An 18,991-nucleotide genomic window follows, 5' to 3' on the forward strand; every position below is an offset into this window, starting at 1 on the left:
TCTTGGGAGACAGTCTTCAGCTGGGAAAGAGATGTAGCTCCTACAAAACAGCACCGTCTTAAAGGCATGCATGTTTCTGGTCTGCCATCAGCTGGAAACTCTTATCAACAGCGGGAATTACACATGAACATCCTTGGCTTATGAAGGAATTCTCTAGACTTCACAAGCCGGGGCAAATGGCACACTCAAGAAGAGCATTTATCAAAATGACTAGGGAGTTCTTTATGTTCAACAATCTTTACAAATTCACAGAGTTCATGGATTCAACTAGCAAACAGAGGCTCTCCTTCCTGCTTCTGCTCAAGCTGTGAGCCTCCACAGAGGGGTCAGAGGAAGGAGGTAAATGCTTTCAGCCATTAAGTTTGCCTGGGGATGGAGACCTGGCTCAGTGGGTAAAAGTGCTTGCCACAGAAGCGGAAAGACTTGAACTCAAATCTGGGGAACTTTGTGGCAAACATCTGTAATCTCAGTATGCCTACGGGGCATGGGAGGAGAGGACAAGAGAATTCCTGGAAGCTTGAAGCAGCTAACCTAGAGTTCTCTTAGGGAAAAAAACCAAAGAGGCCCTGCCTTAAGCAAGGGGGAAGATGAGGAGTTACTGCCAAGGTTGTCCTGTGACCTCATAGAGGCCATGGCATATGCATACCTGAATTCACACATTCCTGTGTTGGGGGGGGGGGAGCGGCACACACACACAACTTATCAGGACATCTACAAGAGGAAAAACTGCCAAAAGGACCTCTCAGGGAGTAAGGCAGGACAACTTCCAGACTATGCTATTATCTAGTTGACAGTGGCACCCTTGTGAGTCACTTCCACTGTTCCTTTCTGTTTTGTTTCACTTTAGCTGGGTGTGCTGGGGCATGCCTCTTATCCCAGGACTTGGAAGCCAAAATAGGCACACTATTAGATGTTCAGATCCAGCCAGGACTTTTGCAGTCCTTACTAAGTTCAAGGTCAGCCTATACTCTATAGTGGGATAGTGTCTACAAAAAAAAGAGGCTGGGTGTAGTGATACATGCCTTTAATTCCAACATTTTGGGAGGCAGATGCAGCTAGATCTCTGTGAGTTCAAGACCAGACTAGTGTATATGTATATAGTGAGTTCCAGGATAGCCAAATCTACATTGTGAACTCTGGACAGAAGAAAAATGAAAGAAGAAGAAAGAGATGCAGGAGGAGGGAGAAAAAAGAAGAAAGACAAAAGAAGACAGGAGAGGAGGAGGAAGAGGAAATAAAACAAACTCATGGATAAAAGCAGACATTCCCCCAGCTCCCTGCAACACCCTAATGGCAGCTGCCTGCGGTTGGAGACTTGACTTGCCTCATGAGCAGACAAATCACCAGGAGGGAGAGGCCCAAGCACTTCCTCCGGCATGGCGCACTCTGCTTCTGCCGCTGGTGCATCTCTCCGCCGCATTTGTTGCAGCAACGGCACATACAAAAGAAGCAGCCCACCAGAGGCATGAGGATAATGAACAGCAGGCCCAGGATGGTGCAGATAAGAACTCCGATCTCATAGAGGGCAACCTGCAGTGCAAAGGAAAAGCACAGCACACGTCACACAAAACAGGGAGAAGATTCCACAGGTGCTAGCTATTGTGAGGACCCCAGTATGCACTCAGTTGAGGACTTTTCCATTTAGAAACTCTCTGTTGAAGGAAGTAGAGTCCTGGATTACCAGAATGCTGGCCGAGAGTTTCATAGCCCTCTCAATTGCCTGGAAGTTACCCTAAGAGCAAGGTCAAGTGAGAAATGGTTTACTTTCAATTCCAAGGGCATTTTGTTTTCCAGATGACTTAAAAAAATAGCTCTGCATAGAGAGTTGTACATACACAGGGTGCTTTACACCAGGGAGACAGAACAAGTAGAGATTAGGAAAGATTTGAACCATGTTGGATGGGATTGATTAGTGACAAACTCCATGTTTCTAAAAGGATCTCCATGTTGAACGAAGTATAGACATTCTGAGTGACTCAAGCACAAGGCCTTTCTTTACCTTTTCCACACAGACACTGAGAATAACAGTATGGCTCTCATCAGGTCATTGTGAGAAGGAGAGATAACGTATGCTTAAAGAGGAAGTACCTAGGCAATCACCAGGCAGTAGCAAGTGAAGCTTTCTCTGCTGTCCAAGAGGAAGACTCTGCCGTCCAAGAGGCAGACCTGGTGACTACGGGGCTTGGCATTGGCAGCCGGTGTCCACACTGGTCCTGAGCTCCCAGGATCCAGCCTAACTCCCACATACAATCATTAGATTAGACCATAACTCTTTTCACTCTCCCTGCTAGCTTGGTCCTGGAGTACATGGATCAATCAATGTCCTAGAGGATGAAATAACCTTTCATTCCAGTCTGTGCACAGAATCACTTGCATTTCTCTTGTTTGTATGCTCACTCCCTGATGCTTTCTTTTGTTTTTGAGACAAACTTCCCTGAATCCCAGGCTGGTCTCAGTAGTGAAAAATGATCCCCTTGCCTCCACCTCTTGGATGCTTCAATTATGGGATGTGTGTCTCCATGCCTAGCTTATGTGGTACTGAGGATGGAACTCAGAAATTCATGAAAGCTAAGCAAGTACTCTACCAACTAGAATGGCAGAAAACTCACAGGATGGCATTTGATGATTCGTGAACAAACAAAATAGCAGTGTATGAGGTAGGTGCTAAAATGAAGGGTCGGACAAGATATGAGCCTTGCTCCTTTAGGTGTGCACTGAGACCTGACCTCACATCCAATTTCCTGTTTAACCAACTCACTTTATCTTTTCACAGTTGAATGATGTCAGTTTTTTTTTCCCCTCATTTCTATGAGTGAGGCAATCAAAGAAGAACTCAAGGCTTCCACTCCCTGGAGCCTGTCCACAGTGGAATATGGCAGTGACAAAATCAGCTGAAGAAAAGAGTGACTTCTGTCCCTGAGATCTGCAGAGCTAAAAAGCATCTCCGGACACAGGGACGTGATTATGTCTGTGCCCTCTGGCCACCTGTCATTAGCAGCCACCCACCAGTGTGCGATCCCCTACCCTATTGTCTCTGTCATCACTCCTGAATGTCCACCAGAATGAGCTACCTCCTCCCAGCTAGCTGGCTCTCCTCAGCTGCCTGCCTTGCCTCAGTGCCTGTCTCTTGGTTTAAATGGCCTGATGTACAGACAGCAGCCCTACTGGGTGGACAACCCTGCCAGAGGTGAATGTGATGCCTTGGCAGAGAACACTAAAACTGAAATCAGCTACCTCCTTCTAGGAGAGCCTAGTTCCCACTGGGAAAATAGCCATTAATATGATGAGCCTCATAGGCATCAGGGATGAACTGTCACGGATTCAAGGCAAAAGCAACTGCTTAGAGTCAATGATCAATGATCAATTGATAGCAATTAGCTATAGACAATTGATCATGTATGAATCAGGGTGCAGCTGACACTTAAATATTCTTCATTTCAATACTAAAGTTAAAATGCTAAAAAAAAAAAAAAAAAGGCTGAGTTCATCAGTGTGTGTGTGTGTGTGTGTGTGTGTGTGTGTGTGTGTGTGTGTGTAGCCTCTTTCTCCTATCCGTGAACACCTGTTATTTACTGACTCTTTAGCATTTCCTTGAGAACTAATATCATTGGCCAACTAAGAAACCAACCCATACACTCCAAATTCTCACATACTTACAGATGTGCTCCCATTTCTCAGCAAACAAAATTATTTAATAATTAAAAGGAGTTTTAAATATTTTCAGAACCACAGGAAGCAATAAACTCAAATCCAGAAAAGAAGATGTATTAAAATGTTTATAGTGCATCAGTTTAGCTTCAACAACAACAACAACGAAAGATTATAAGTTCTATACAACCTTCCCAATTTTATCAATTAGGTATCAGTCAGGGTCATGAATGAGGTTGTATGATTTCCTTCCTCTTTCTCCTACCCTGCCCTAGAGCAGAACTGATCTTAGGTCCTCACACACCACAGAGATGACACAGACAAAACAAATTGAAACATTATCACAGTGGAATCACCAGGGAAGAACAGAAAGTACCGACAGAGACAGCACTAGCCATTGACCTAAGACGAACAATGACACAGAACAGAGAGCAAGCACACAGTTTACCTTCAGAGCCAAGACTATGATTTCTGGCTGTGGAAATCAAAGCAGTTGAGGAGTTTGTGTGTAGCAGAGGCAGCATGCATCGAAATAAAACAGAAAAGTCACGTGAGTCATTCACCATAACCATATTCCACATGGTAAAATAACATGGTGGGGGATCCACATGAGAACAGGATAGAGATTCTTGAGTGCATATGGAGAACCAATATTACAGAGTCAAGTTCCGGAATTCATGTTTGGGTTTTTGAAAGGTTCAAAGTCAGCATGATCATCAGTTAGGGAAAAAGCAATCACAGGGCAGTTATAGATGTTAACATGCTTGCTATATGATCTTTATGAAGCAGTAACAAGGGCAGCCTCTAGTCCAAGAATCAAAGACAACTCTTCTAAAGTGCGCCCTCTAGAATGAAATAAATCTGGAAATGTCCTTCCCTTGTTTAACAGCTTCCAATAAAGTTCCACCATTTCTAATGCAAGCTTCCCAGCATGGAGCTTTACTAGCCAATCTGGGGTTCACCTCCTCATTTTTCTTGGCCATTCTAAGTTGGTTGTTGTCATTCTGGCAAATCATTTTCTCTTTTCCCTCCTCACCCTGACTTCCCAGGTTGCCTCCCTATCATCCATCACTCATCCATGCTCATTCATCACTCACTGGAGGAAACTCAAGTCTTAGAAGAGATGCTGCCTCCTCCAGAAAGTCTAGCCATTGTATGTATTCTTTCATATGACACAGTGTCCCTGATCTTGCCGTTAGAGGTAATATTCTCACTTAGAAGACCTGGCTACCATATTGCCATCTCCTGTTATACTAACTCCAAGAAAGCAAGCCCCACATGCAATACTTACCCAACCAAAACTAAGTCAACTGATATGCTAATGGCATAAAAGCCATAACCCAAGACCAGATATTCCTCAGCATGGTCTAGAGATGGAGACCAGTCAATCAGTCAGTCAGTCAGTCAGTCAGGAAAATGAACCAAACCATAAGGAGGAGAGGAAAATAAAGCAGCTCTTAGTGCATTTTTCTTTCCGTCTCTCTTTCTCTCTTCCTTCCTTCCTTTTATGTATGTGAGTACACTGTAGTTGTACAGATGGTTGTAAGCCTTCATGTGGTTGTTGGGAATTGAATTTTAGGACCTCTGCTCACTCCGGTCAACCCTGCTCACTCTGGTCAGCCCCCTCGCTCAGGCCCAAAGATTTTTTTTATTATTATAAATAAGTTCACTGTGGTTGACTTCAATGCACCAGAAGAGGGCATCAGACCTCATTATGGGTGGTTGTGAGCCACCATGTGGTTGCTGGGGTTTGAACTTAGGACCTTTGGAAGAGCCGTCAGTGCTCTTACCCACTGAGCCATCTCTCCAGTCATGCTATAGTTGTTTCTAAATGCCCTCTGGAGCAAAATAAACCGAGGTGTCTGTGTCATTCTCCATATCGCCGTCTTGAAGTTGTCTGGTTTGGACATTTGAATGTGTGCAAACTGTTTCTTATCCGGGGCAGATCCTCAAACCCCTGAAAGAACAATGCTTGTGATTCTAATAATTTTTAACCAAAACACTGAAAATGTTGAGGGTTGGGGACATTTCAGATATACATGTCCACAAGGGTCACCTTGACAAGCCTTATTCTGTCTTCCTGGGGGAGCCCACAAGCTTGATACCACTCACAACCTTGACTCCCACATCTGCCAACCCTGAGGACCTCCCAGTATAACTAATTTCTGGCTCCTGTTCCCTTACAGTACATGACTCCAGGTCTGAAGAAGGCCAAGTATCTGTATTTTAAGAGAGCTCTCACGTGAAGATTACAACTGAGTAATTCGGGGAAATCTGTCCTCAGTTGATATTGTGGCTGGTCATACTGGATTAGAAAGGTCACTGTGATGGTTTGTACATGCTTGGTTCAGGGAGTGGTACTATTTGGAGGTGTGGCCTTGTTGGAGTAGGTGTGGCCTTGTTGGAGTAAGTGTGTCCTTGTTGGAGTAGGTGTGTCATCGTGTGCATGGGTTTTAAGACTCTCTCATCCTAGCTGCCTGGAAGCCAGTATTCTTTTAGCAGCCTTCATATAAAGATGTAGAACTCTCAGCTCCTCCTGCACTCTGCCTGCCTGGATGCTGTCATATTCCTGCCTTGAGGATAATGGACTGAACCTCTTAACCAGTAAGCCAGTCCCAATTAAATGTTGTCATTTATAAGACTTGCTTTCGTCGTGGTGTCTGTTCACAGCAGTAAAACCCTAACTAAGATGGTCACTCTACTTATAAGCTATAACAAACATCTAATTCTTTTGTAATTTCTCCAACCCAACAATCAGCCTTGCCTGGTAAATTTGACACGGTACAATAAACACCTCCGTGGACTTGGGTGGGTAAATTTTCACTGCTCTCTTTCTAAATGAGTTGTCCCATGGGATAAATTTATTTCTGTTACACAGCAGTTACAATCGTGATTCTATACCTTGGTGTCCTATGATTCTCTATTCAGTTGCCTATTATAACCATTTAGGGATCTTCTAAAAATACCAGTAGCCAGACCTGAAGAACAATACCAAAGCCTTTAGGGAACATTTATAGTATTGCTACCAATGCCACGCTGAGTCTTGGTGCCCTCGTGGACAGAAGAAGCAGAAAATAGTCCTGATGAGGCTTTACAAAAACTAGAAAGGAAATGGCAGCCAGTGACATCACGGTCACTCTGCTATCAGTGCTTCGTCATGTTTGGGATGAGCTGATGCTCGTGACGGTTACAGGCCCAAGCCTATTGCAGTCAGTAAAACCCAATAATTCCTGCAGTGTACTGTCTTCTAAGTACCCTCAAAGATCCCTGGGGTGTGCTTTCCTCATGGAAAATGGGATGTGAATTCAGACTAGGGGTGTGCCTTCTCCCTCTGAAGAGGTGTCAAACAGGTCGCTGGGACCACTTCCAGGCCTCCCCCACCACCTTGGAGTCTCCAGACAGGGGTCCAAGTGAGGTGAAGTTTCTGTTTCTACCCACACCCAGAAGAACCCTTGCTATCTGGGCTATCGGATTAGTCAGGCATGCTAATGTTCTTCAGACACATGGAAAGCAACAGTTATTGTATTTCGCCCAGAGATGTGAGCCAATCTGGATGATGCTTTGGTGATATAAAGAAACGAGAGCACTGAAGGCGGATGAGTACTCTTTAGAGTTCTAGGAGGGTAGTGAGCAGGAAGGAGGTAATGTGGCTGGCTCCCTCTTCAACAGTCCCACTGTTGGCCCGGCTGCCAGATGAAATGGCTTCCACAGAGGTTTCCCTCTTTGGCTTTTATAGTCATCCTTCTCCTGTGTCACCTATTACAAACTAAGGTGCAAACGAAGCTGATGATGTTTTTAATTCCAAGGTTTGAACTCATTAGCCATTGGGGCAGTGGGCATTCACATTCAGACCTGTGCTGGCTATCTCTTTGTTCCCCTGGACACCATCCTCAGCGCAGAATAGGAAAGAGCGGTATGTCTTACTTACTTCACTGGGAGCTGAGGATATGACAAGCACGTTTCTCTGGTTTTTAACACCCTACATTCAACACACAAAGATCTATGTGTTGTCAGGGTCTTTGACTCATAACTAACCAGTGTCAATGGAACTTTCTTTGAGTCCCAGAAGTAAAAGGAGCAGATCAGCCATGCCAGGTGGGCTGGGCAGAGATCAGCAAGCTCCTTTAAAGCTCTCTGAAAACCCTGACCACTCTCCTCCACTCACCTCCTGTTATCCAGCCTGGATCACTTGTCTTCCTCTCTGGACCAACTGTTCAGCTTTTCCACACCTGACCTCTACTCGCCTGGTCCCCAGCACGCCCAGAGCATCCCGTACCCACCCACCCCTGGTCCTCTCCACTTCTGCCAGAATCACTACTTGTGGTAAGGGCTTCTGCTCAAAGTGACTGCCTCTGTTCCTCAGGGTGCTGCTTCATGCCTATGGATTTCCTTATCACCCTTTGCCCTGGAGCCATAAGGTCCTGCCTCTGCATGCCAAGGAACAACCTTGCTTATCTCTGCCATTCCTTTAATTCCAACCAAGTATGCACTCCTAAGCAGGTGCACCACTAACCCAGCAATGAGCAAAGATGGGAAGTTGTTGTGTAGCAAACTGTTTTCAAAATCAACCTCTCTGTCACTGGTTTTGGCTTCTAAGGATTCTCAAACATTTCTGTCTAGAGTTTCCCTGCCTTAGCTAAAACAAACAAACAAACAAACAAACAAACAAACAAACAAACAAAATCTAGTATTTCTTTTCAGGAAATTTTAGAATGACACATAACTTGGTTCTCCTCAACAACCAATTTTGAAATTTCTGCTGCCACTAAAATGAGGTTTATAAAACACAACAGCACTCCATAAAAATCCTCAATCAAGCCGGGCGTGGTGGCACACACCTTTAATCCCAGCACTTGGGAGGCAGAGGCAGGCAGATTTCTGAGTTCGTGGCCAGCTTGGTCTATAAAGTGAGTTCCAGGACAGCCAGGGCTACACAGAGAAACCCTGTCTCGAAAAAAACAAAAAACAAAAAACAAACAAAAAAAAACCCTCAGTCAAAAAGTTAGCAAATTACAGGTTGAAAAAAAAAATAATAAAAGATTGTTTGAAGGCCTGTGTTCACACCAAACATGATCTTTCTACTATTTGCTATTCTTAATAAATTTGCTATTCTTAATAACAAAAACAAAAGCTTACCTCCTTGGAATCAACTGAGATGTCAAAGTTCTTGTTCTGTATGATTTTTTTGATCAAATCTATAAAGAAAAAAAAACACAAAATAGAAAAATTACTTTTTCAGTAAAAGTATACAATACATATGCATAAGATCTATTAGGTACTTACAAATTACTTCAGGTAGACACAGCATCCTTAAATGGTAGTCCAGTTCCTAAGTCAGGTAAGTAATTAAGCTAATGAGCTTAACTTTTCAGTGAAGGTGCTAACTTACTTGAACATTTGCCCAAATAAGCAAGAGTGGGAAAGTAGATATTTTCCATGATATTTCAGAGTTTTCATACACTGCTTAGAGACAGGAAGAGGGATTTCTCACGTTAATAACTCCTGGTTGGCTTTTAAGACTCATTTGTAGATACTGCAAATGTTAGGAATAAGTTGTATTTGTAGTTACAAATAAAACTAGTGACTTCAGGGCCGGCAGAACGGTTCCTGCTGGTAAGGGCACTTGCCACCCACAAGTGACCCACATGTCATCCCCAGAGCCTATGCTGGTGCAAAAAGGGAACTGATCCCTGTAAGTTGTCCTCTGACCTCCACTATTCGCGCCTGATGGACAGAGCCCCAGACCTTGTCCAGGTGGTTTACCTATCCTACCACTGTGCTACATCCCTTCAATCAATGATGGAGACCTCAGGCAAAGGATGAGCCCTGCAAGAAACACACTTCTAGGCAGGCAGGTGGGGAGTGTACAACATTGGTTGGGGCTAGGTGCTGGCAATGCCTTGTGTTTAAAGAGGAGTTCCAGGTGCTTGCTGGCCATGACCTGATGAGGAGAGGGGAAGTTTAACCTGGTTGTGACCGCATGACCTCCTTTAGTGGGGATAAAGGTGAGAGGCCCAGGGCACGCAGACCCTGGACGGAGGAGGGAGTGGTCCTCACCCCTACCACTCTCTAGTTGAGATTTTCGAGGTTGGACATGATTTGACCCCACTTCTGGCTCCTGACTGGCTCCTCCCAATTCCATGGTATAGCACCCCCCACAAGTATCTTTCCATTATTCTGTAGAAGAAAATGGCAAGTCTGCACACCATATTACCATGGTATGAAGTCTTGAGAAAAAACAAATATAAAGGAAAACACTATACCCCTAATTAGCTATAAGCTAAACTAGCCACATTTTCACAGAATACCATTTTTTTAATTTTTTATTTTTTTTTTGCTGAAAAGACCAAATGACAAACCATTTACTCTGAGGTGTCTGATAGATATTTTCCTAAATTTCAGGTATATAGCCTGCAGATTCACAAAAGCCAATGACAGCACCTATTACCTATGATTAAATGAAGCTTTGAAGTGAAAATTATAATTTTGCAAAACACCATTAATAAGCTTGCCTGTTAGGACTAGTAGATATATTAAAAATGAAATGTGTTTAGGCTGGAGAGATGGCTCAGCCATTAAGAGCAGTGGCTGCTCTGACAGAGGAACTTTGTTCAATTCCCAGCACCTACAAGGGTGCTTCACAACTATCTATTGCTCCAGTTCCAGGGATCCAATGTCTCGGTGGCTATAAGTGGAGGCATCCATGGGAACACACAGTGCAAAAACATACTTGCATATACATGCATAAATATAAAACAAACATAACACTTATAAAATGAGATATGCCAGCACGGGAAAACTTGTCAAGTTCATTGAATCCCTTTTCTGAGGAGAGTATAAGTGGTCATGAAGGCTTCCGTGGCAAGATAGACAATGGACCAATGATCATATATCAATACATCAAAGTAGGAAAAGTTCATTCACATCCCACATTGAAAACAGACTTAAAAGCCAGGTGGTGGTGGCGGTGGCCATGCAGGCCTTTAATTCCTGGAATTGGGAGGCAGAGAGAGGCAGGCAGATGTCTGAGTCTGAGGCCAGCCACCCTGGTCTACAGAGCAAGTTCCAAGATAGCCAGGGCTACATGAGAAACCCTGCCTCAAAAAAAAAAAAAAGAAAGAAAGAAAGAAAGAAGAAAAGAAAAGAAAAGAAAAGGGAAAAGAAAAAGGAAGGGAGGGAGGAAGAAAGGAAGGAAGGGAGAGAAAGAAAGAAAAAGAAAGAAAGAAAGAAAGAAAGAAAGAAAGAAAGAAAGAAAGAAAGAAAGAAAGAAAGAAATAGAATGAAAGAGAGAAAGAAATAAAGAAAGAGAAAGAATGAAAGAGAGAAAGAACAACAACAACAAACCAACCTTAAAAAATGAGCACTTACCCAGCTTGGGTCAGGTCAAAGAAAACAACCCAGTTACGGAAATGACTGAGAGACTCTTTTATTACCTGTCTCTCATTGCTCAGATGTCCAGAGTGTCTGCAGCCCAAGCTTGTTACTGTGACAAACTGAACTGGGACATACACAAAAGAAAGTGTCTGACTCCCACTAAGCCAGACATAAAAGAGATTTTCAAAGATATAGATAGTAACATCATCCCTCTCACTTTTTAATTGTTACATATGAAAAGTTGAATATTTGGTTTGATGGTTGGTTTGGTGTTTTTGATACAAAATGCTGCTGTGCAGTCCAGACCTGCCTTGCCATGAATGAGACTCCTCCTGCATCAGCCCACTTGCACCCATGCTAGCTTTACATATAAACCTCGCCTGGTTAGGAAGGGATTCATTATCATTACTTTTAAATTAATTAGAGAATGACTGTTAAAAATCTCCAGTTTAATTCCAAACTTAGTCAGTGTGGTGGTTTTAGGCTCTCAAGGAGTGGCACTGTTTTGGTATTAATTTTCAGCCCCTGTTTTCTCAGTTACTTCTGGACTAGTTTCTTCTTTGCCTTGAACCAGAAGCCAGCAAGCCAGGAAGGAGACCACAAAATATATCCGATGTTTTGAGCCTGATAAACCAGGACACTCACCTTCCTGGCTAACTCAGAGCTGAGAGGAGAGCCTGGAGGGGGTTGCTCATCACCTCTCTTCCCTGGGACAGACTCCCTGACTTAGGCAGTGTAAAGAAAGAGATGTTTATTTTGGCTCAGAGGTCAGCCATATATCATGGCAAGAAGGCAAGCTGGCAGGACCCAGTGGCTGCTTGTTCACATCCTGACAGATCGGGGAGCAGAGGAAGAGAATGCCAGAGCTTAGTTTCCCCCTTGCTTTTCTCCTTTTCTTTCTGTGAAGGATGCGAGCACAGTGCCACTCACCTGCATGGTAGGTCTCCCTCCACAGGTAATCCTCAATGGAAAATTCCAAGGATACTAATGCTCTAGGTGTATTTTAACCCAGTCAAGTTGCTGATAACATGAACCATCACAGAACAGGGAAAGTGATTGCACGGAGGGATAGGAAGAGGCCCAGGAACTTGTTTTCTTTCAACTCTGGGCTGTCGTTTTAAAACTTTAGCAGCTTTGCAACAACCGCACAGGTGGCACCTTCACCTGGACCCTTTGTTGGCATGTTTTGTCACACAGCTTAATGTTGCCGCATACATCCTACAGGTCATTCTCCTGTGTACACCAAAAAGAACGTGACTCCCAAGACATTTAACATGAGACTAGCATTTTTATCAGCTACGCAGTTCCTATTTATATAGTTCTCAAAAAACTACCCTAGAATCCAAATGAGGCATTTTTGGAAAGGCACTACTACATTATGTCCCCAGGGTACTACATCAGGAGGCACAAGGGTAAAATTAGGTAATTTTTTGTTAAAACGGGTAGGATTTTTTGTTTGTTTTTATTTTTTACATTTTTATCCAGTGTGTGTGTGTGTGTGTGTGTGTGTGTGCATTTGTGCACACACAAAAGTGGATGTCAGTAGGGAACTTCCTCCTTGGGTAATGGTTCCTGCTATATGGGTCATGGGAACTGGACTCAGGTCATCAGGCTTGGTGGTAAGGCAAGGAAATAAGTGTCTTTACTGTTGGGCAATCTAGCTGGCCCTTCTACAAACTCTGTGTGTGTGTGTGTGTGTGTGTGTGTGTGTGTGTGTGTGTGTGTGTGTGAGTGTGTGTGTGGAGTGTGATGGCCTTAGTACCTAGTTTAGGGTCTGAACATATTTGGGCCCACTGAACATTTCTGAGAACGATGTTGGACCATGTCATTGAATGTGTGAGAAACTTTAAGGCAGTTAAAGGGGAGGTGACAGGCTCAGCAGTCAATGGAATCTGTAAACAAAGAACCCGAGCTAAAGCCCAGATCCATCCCTCCTGGTCTCAGGCTCTGACCAGTTGTGAACAGACAGTTGACAGTAGTTACCTTAGACTGAAAAGCTCAGAGAACTGTCTGTCTGGAACCTTGGATAGCTGCTACATCCCCCACTACTCCACCAACTCTGGAACATTAGTGGCAGATGCCATCCCAGATGCTTTCTTTACACATGTTATGCATGTGGTGCAGGGTAATCCTGAAAGATAAATTATCATTTCCTTTTCCTCCGATGAAACTGAAACACACAGAATTCAAGTGAATGTCCTGAATCCTTCCACATGCATTGGATGGTAACATTAGAACAGAGGGCTGGAATTCAGGCAGAAAGAGCACTGGGTATCAGAACCAAAACCACCCTGAGTGTGAGTTCGGATCCCCCAGCAACAGTTCACTCCATGACCACAGACAACTTCTTCACCAGCCAAGTGGAGCCTCAGAGTCATCTGCAAGGTAGCCAGGAGGATTCTGAGATACAGCTGCTGTCACTGCTGTCACTTAAGATCTTTCTGGTAACAGTCATGAGGTGGTAACAGTGAGTCTCTTCTTAAGAAGTGGAACCTGTGGAGTGTCTGTCACTTGACACACATTCCAACCAGTCGCATAGCCTGTTGCTATTGCTGGAGGCAGAGCTAGAAGCCTGCTCTGCCTCAGTCCACATCCCAGACTCTACTGCGCCTGCAAACCTGCCTGAAGCATGCAGCTTGGTAGGTGATTGGAACCACGCAACAAGGTATATATATCCCTTCTGTTCCTCCCTTTCCTCTAAGACCTCCCAGGGAGTTAGAATTGAGGGAGTTAATCCCTTAGGACAGGTCCTTGGGCACACAAGGACAGGTGCTTGCAATCCTCAGAACATTTCAAGTGGACTGATGTATGGTCAAAATAACCCTCTTATTTCTTTCCCTCCCCCCCCCATCTCTTTCTATATATGGATTGCTTTAAAGAGCATAAATACCCCTTAGTCAGCACAGCTGTGGGTATCATTGGCACTTGCTTATATTTCATGGCAAATGGCGTACTTCAGGCTGAGATACCATGAAGATTGCTCCAGGTCATTTATCCTTCACAGATAGAGTAAAATATGATTTTTACATGGACAGGAACCAGAATATCAGCCATATTTTGTCTAGAGTTATATTATTTTGTTTTCAGTTTGAAGTTGGACTGAATATGGAAGAATAAATATGCCAATAGAATTATCTTAAAAATTCAAAACTTAAAGTATCTTTTCACATGACCTGAAGTATGTACAGACCCTCAACTCTTCTCCCACCACGACACACTCTGTCTCCAGGAGGCCAGTCTTACTTCCAGGCCTTTGTTGCATATAACAAAATGGATTTACTTGATCCACACATCGTCCCACAGCCCTATCATTAAGCTCCTATGGTCTCTAGTGCAGATCAAACACATAACTGGAACCATATGTCTTTCAAAGGTCCTCCAGACAATTTTTTTTTCCTCCATGAAGAGCAAAGGCTGGAAGTAGAATTATCTCCTCTGAGATGTTTTAGAGGAGGGTGCACACATGGGGATCCATGGGGACATTTGCAGTGGTCCTTAACTTCCTCAACCTGGCCTCACCCTGGGCTACCATGCTGAAGCCCCAGACAGCGACAGGAAAGAGGAGCCAGCTCCCTGCAGCTCCTTCGTAAATCACAGAGGCCCCTCAGTCCTTTGTGCTTATCTGAGAATTGGCCTTGGTAAGGATTTCCCAGCTCCAGGAGACAGCAGAAACTTTCTCAAACTTTCTCGAGGCCTGTGCCACTTCATAGCTTCCTTTGAAGGAGGTAGAAATGACTGAAAGGTAGCCCAGTAACAACCTGGCTTGAGTTAAACAGCATGCAGAGTGGGTCCAGGAACAATGAATGAATTAGTGTGAACACATGGATGGCAGAAGCTAAAAGCGCCAGATTCATCTCAGATGATTTCACAAGCAAAACTTCCTCTGGAACTACTTTTCTTCATTGTTCATTGTACTGCCTAGTTTCATGTCAACTTGAGATGAGGGCATCTCACCTGACAAAATGCCTTCATAAAAGATCTGACTATAGGCAAGCAGGCCAGTAGGGCATTTTCTTAATTAGTGATTGATGAGGAGAGTTTAGCCTCTTGTGGGGCTAGGTACCACCGCTGGACTGGTGGTTCTGGGTTCTGTTTTTAAAAAAAGCTGGTTCAGCAAGCCATGGGGAGCAAGCCAGTAAGCAGCACTCCTCTCTGGCCTCTGTATCAGCTCCTGCCTCCAGGTTCGTACCTAGTTTGAGTTCCTTCCTTGGCTTTGCTCTATGCACTGTAAACAGGCTATGTAAGCTCTTTTCTCCTCAACTTGCTTTTGATCGTGGTGTTTGACTGCAGCAAAAGTAACCCGGAGGTATTCATCCAGAGAGCAAGTGAGCATCTTGGCTAATGTAGTAAAAAGCCAGTATGCATGGAGAAGCACTCCAGCCAGTGAAGGATGAAAAATTAAATATGGTCATGAGGAGAAATTAAATATGGAGAATTAAATTAAAGGAGCAGAATGCAATATATGACAAGAGGAGAAAAATAATCAAGAGTTCTTGATGTACTCTCATTCTCTGGCTCCATTGTTTAACTGCTTCTGTCCTGAGCTGAAATACTATTCCTTCCTCAGCCTCCTGAGAGCCAGGGCCACCGGCATGCATTGCTACACTCCGCTGAATTTTAAAGAAAAGGAGGCACACACTGACCAATTCCACCACGGACTTAGAAATGGGAGCAAACACTTGATAAGCCTGATAAACCTGACTTAGCTTCTAAACATCTGAAGCATCAATCTCTTTACTAAAAAGCAAACCAGAGGTTTTAATAAGGTTGATGTTGGGATTTGATTGGTCTCCTTTCTGTTACATTAAACTGCAAATTCTAGCGGGGCTGCAGCAGGGATTTAGACTGGCTCATTTCAGCCATACCAGCCATAGGAACCAGGAGTTCAGAAGCAGACACATACATCATGGTAAATCATGGCAGACATATTCAACCTATCAGAGCTGCTGGAAGACGACATTGGCATTCCCCTACTTTTCAAAATAACACTTGACATTTCCAGCAACACATTTCCTTAGCTCTGTCATTTCCAATGGAAATCATCTCAGAAGCCTTAAAAATCACGGCCCCCTGGAGAACAACATCATCGTCATCAAATTCAACTCACTTTCGGAGTTGAGTGCTGACTCCCACCCTTGCATTGCCTGAGACCCAGCTTGGCATGGAGAAATCACATTTTCGAGAGATCAGCTGTTAAAAGCACCTGTCTGCCTTCCAGAGGCCCCTCATTTGCTTCCCAGCACTTAAATGGCCGCTTACAGCCATGTCTAACTGCACTTCCAGGGGATTCAATGTCTTTTTTTGGCTAATATGGGTGCTGCTTGCACAGTTTATGTGCATTCATACATAGATAGATAGATAGATAGATAGATAGATAGATAGATAGATAGATAGAGATATAGACACATACATACATGCATACATACACACACATACATACACACATGCACACACACACAACCAGATAGGCACAAGCAATTCTTCACAGTGCTTGGAAATTAAGGTAGACAAATACAGGGTTCTATAAAAGCCTGGTCCTCTCAAGTCAGAGTCAAATGACTCTGTCCCTTGATTCTCAGGCATGGGTAGGGAAGGCTTACAGCAGCTCCGTGAACCTGCAAGGTCATGCTTAGCCCCCTTGTCTGCATGGTTTGAGGTAGGGTGGCCATAAGTCTGCCTTTATTTTTATACTTAACCTTTTAGGTGCTAGGGATTTGCTCTTACAAGCATTTTTCCTATGAACACCCACAGCCCATTCACTAAACTACCTTTGCCAAAGATGTTGTCCTGTGTGTGTGTGTGTCTGAGCACTCGTGTTCAAGTGATACGGGACTTGTACAGAGGTTAGCGGACAGCCCCAGGTGTTGGCCTCCGCTGTTTACTCTGGTAAGCACCGGCCTCGATGGTTAATGAATGAGCTTCTAGGATTCTCCTGCTTACTGCTTCCATCTCAGTATAGGAGTACTGAGATTACAGATGCACTACTGTGTCAGGCTTAAATTGTGGACTATAGGGATCCAAAGTGCTTTACCCACTGAGATTTCTCCATATTCTCATAGCTGCTTCTTAACTCAACTCTAGTGATTTATTCAAAACAGGATTCGGTTCACCACATCAAATGCTGTGCAATGCATGTGCATACATATATATATGCATGCCTTAAGTTAAAATGGTAGGGTGTGATTCACTTCTTTGTTAATGAGCCCATCAGTCACCAGAACAAATCTTGCCTATACTGACTGTCTTAAGGTTTTACTGCTGTGAGCAGACACCATGAGCAAGGCAACTTGTATAAGGACAACATTTAACTGGGGCTGGCTTACAGGTTCAGAGGTTCAGTCCACTATCATCAAGGTGGGGAGCATGGCAGCACCCAGGCAGGCATGGTGCAGGAGGAGCTGAGAGTACTAGAACTTCATCTGAAGGCTGCCAGGAAAAGACTGGCTTCCAAGCAGCTGGGATGAGGGTCTTAAAGCCCCATGCTCACAGTGACGCACCTGCTCCAACAAGGCCACAGCTTCCAAAAGTCCCACTCCCTCGGCCAAAAATATTCAAACTACCACACTGATTCGATGAAAATGAAAAGATTTTCAAAGAGTTTTTAAACTTTTTAAAATAGTAAACTGAATCATCCTGTTCAACTATGGGAAGGTAAAACCATGTCAGGAAGCTTGGTAAGGTAGAGCAGGTTGAGACCTGGAGACTTGGTAGGCACATACCTGAGATTTAGGCCACTCCAAGCTGCCTGCCAGATTCCTGGTCTGGAACATGTGCCACACGCCTCACATAAGGAAACGTAACCTGAGGTCACCTGGGCCCAGAACAGAGCTCTCCATGCTAATGAGGTACCTAGAGGTCCTGAGGTTTTAGCCCATAAGCTACCCTTCCCAGACATCCCTCCCTGCAAAAGGAATTTAATCTCTGGTCCACCCTGAGACGTGGGTTCAGTTAGGTGTCTTAGTCAGGGTTTCTATTCCTGCACAAACATCATGACCAAGAAGCAAGTTGGGGAGGAAAGGGTTTATTCACCTTACACTTCCACATTGCTGTTCATCACCAAAGAAAATCAGGACTGGGACTCAAGCAGGTCAGGAAGCAGGAGCTGATGCAGAGGCTATGGAGAGACATTACTAACTGGCTTGCTTTCTTATAGAACCCAAGACTACCAGCCTATTGATGTCACCACCCACAATGGGCCCTCCCACCCTTGATCACTAATTGAGAAAATGGCTTACAGCTGGATCTCATGGAGGCATTTCCTCAAGGGAGGCTCCTTTCTCTGTGATAACTCCAGCTTGTGTCAAGTTGACACACAAAACCAGCCAGTACAGTTAGGTATGCATCCATTTTCTGCCATGAACAGTCAATAAACAGTTTAGAACCATGGACTGACTGTCTCTTTCATCTACCACCAGCATGGGGAACATGCAGAAGGTCTTCGCCTACAGAGTAGCAGCTAAATCTCTCTGCACTTCCAGCCTGCCTCCCTCCACCAAGCTAAGAACAGTCTCTGCTAAGACAAGCTGGAACTCTCCCCTCCCTGCCCTCCTGGCTCCCCTGCCCTGGGCTAGACGCTGTCCTCCAGCCCTTGGGCTCTTCCATGACTCCCAGCAGAGTATGGACGTCCAAGAACCAGAGAACCCCACAGCCCCAGCTTTGACGCAGGTCCAGGGACCCACCCCTTATCCCACTCCCCATCCCCCCAACCCCGAACCAGCTCTGGAGTTCCCAATTCTCAGACTGTGCAGTGGCTCGGTGCTTCTTTACAGCCCAGCACCCGCCCCAGCAGCAAGGGCAGGCTGGACACAGACCCACATTCAACTAATCAGACATTTCTGTATTTGTTTGAAATAATGAGATATTTACCTGTTGGAAGTTTTCATTTTGGAATTCTGACTCAGGAAGAGCATCAATTAACATAAACATAGAACCTAACAAGCTCTGGCCTCTAGTGAGAAGACAGGAGAGA

At 44.3% G+C, this 18,991-nt stretch overlaps 1 protein-coding gene across 5 annotated transcripts in view; it reads right to left on the reverse strand.

The window, feature by feature from the left end:
- Prom1 (prominin 1) overlaps nt 1-18,991 on the reverse strand; it is a 113,215-nt gene that overhangs the window by 59,920 nt on the left and 34,304 nt on the right. For all 5 annotated transcript variants that reach the window (XM_029477915.2, XM_021161787.3, XM_029477913.2 and 2 more), the window contains exons 3-4: nt 8,785-8,843; nt 1,325-1,530 (exon numbers count right to left, since the gene is read on the reverse strand). In XM_029477915.2, coding sequence (XP_029333775.1) covers nt 1,325-1,530; nt 8,785-8,843 — 265 coding nt within the window. The remainder of the gene's footprint in view (nt 1-1,324; nt 1,531-8,784; nt 8,844-18,991) is intronic.

Source organism: Mus caroli, unplaced genomic scaffold (genome assembly GCF_978045245.1).
Source record: "Mus caroli unplaced genomic scaffold, Mus_caroli_1 scaffold_4, whole genome shotgun sequence".
NCBI lineage: Eukaryota > Metazoa > Chordata > Mammalia > Rodentia > Muridae > Mus > Mus caroli.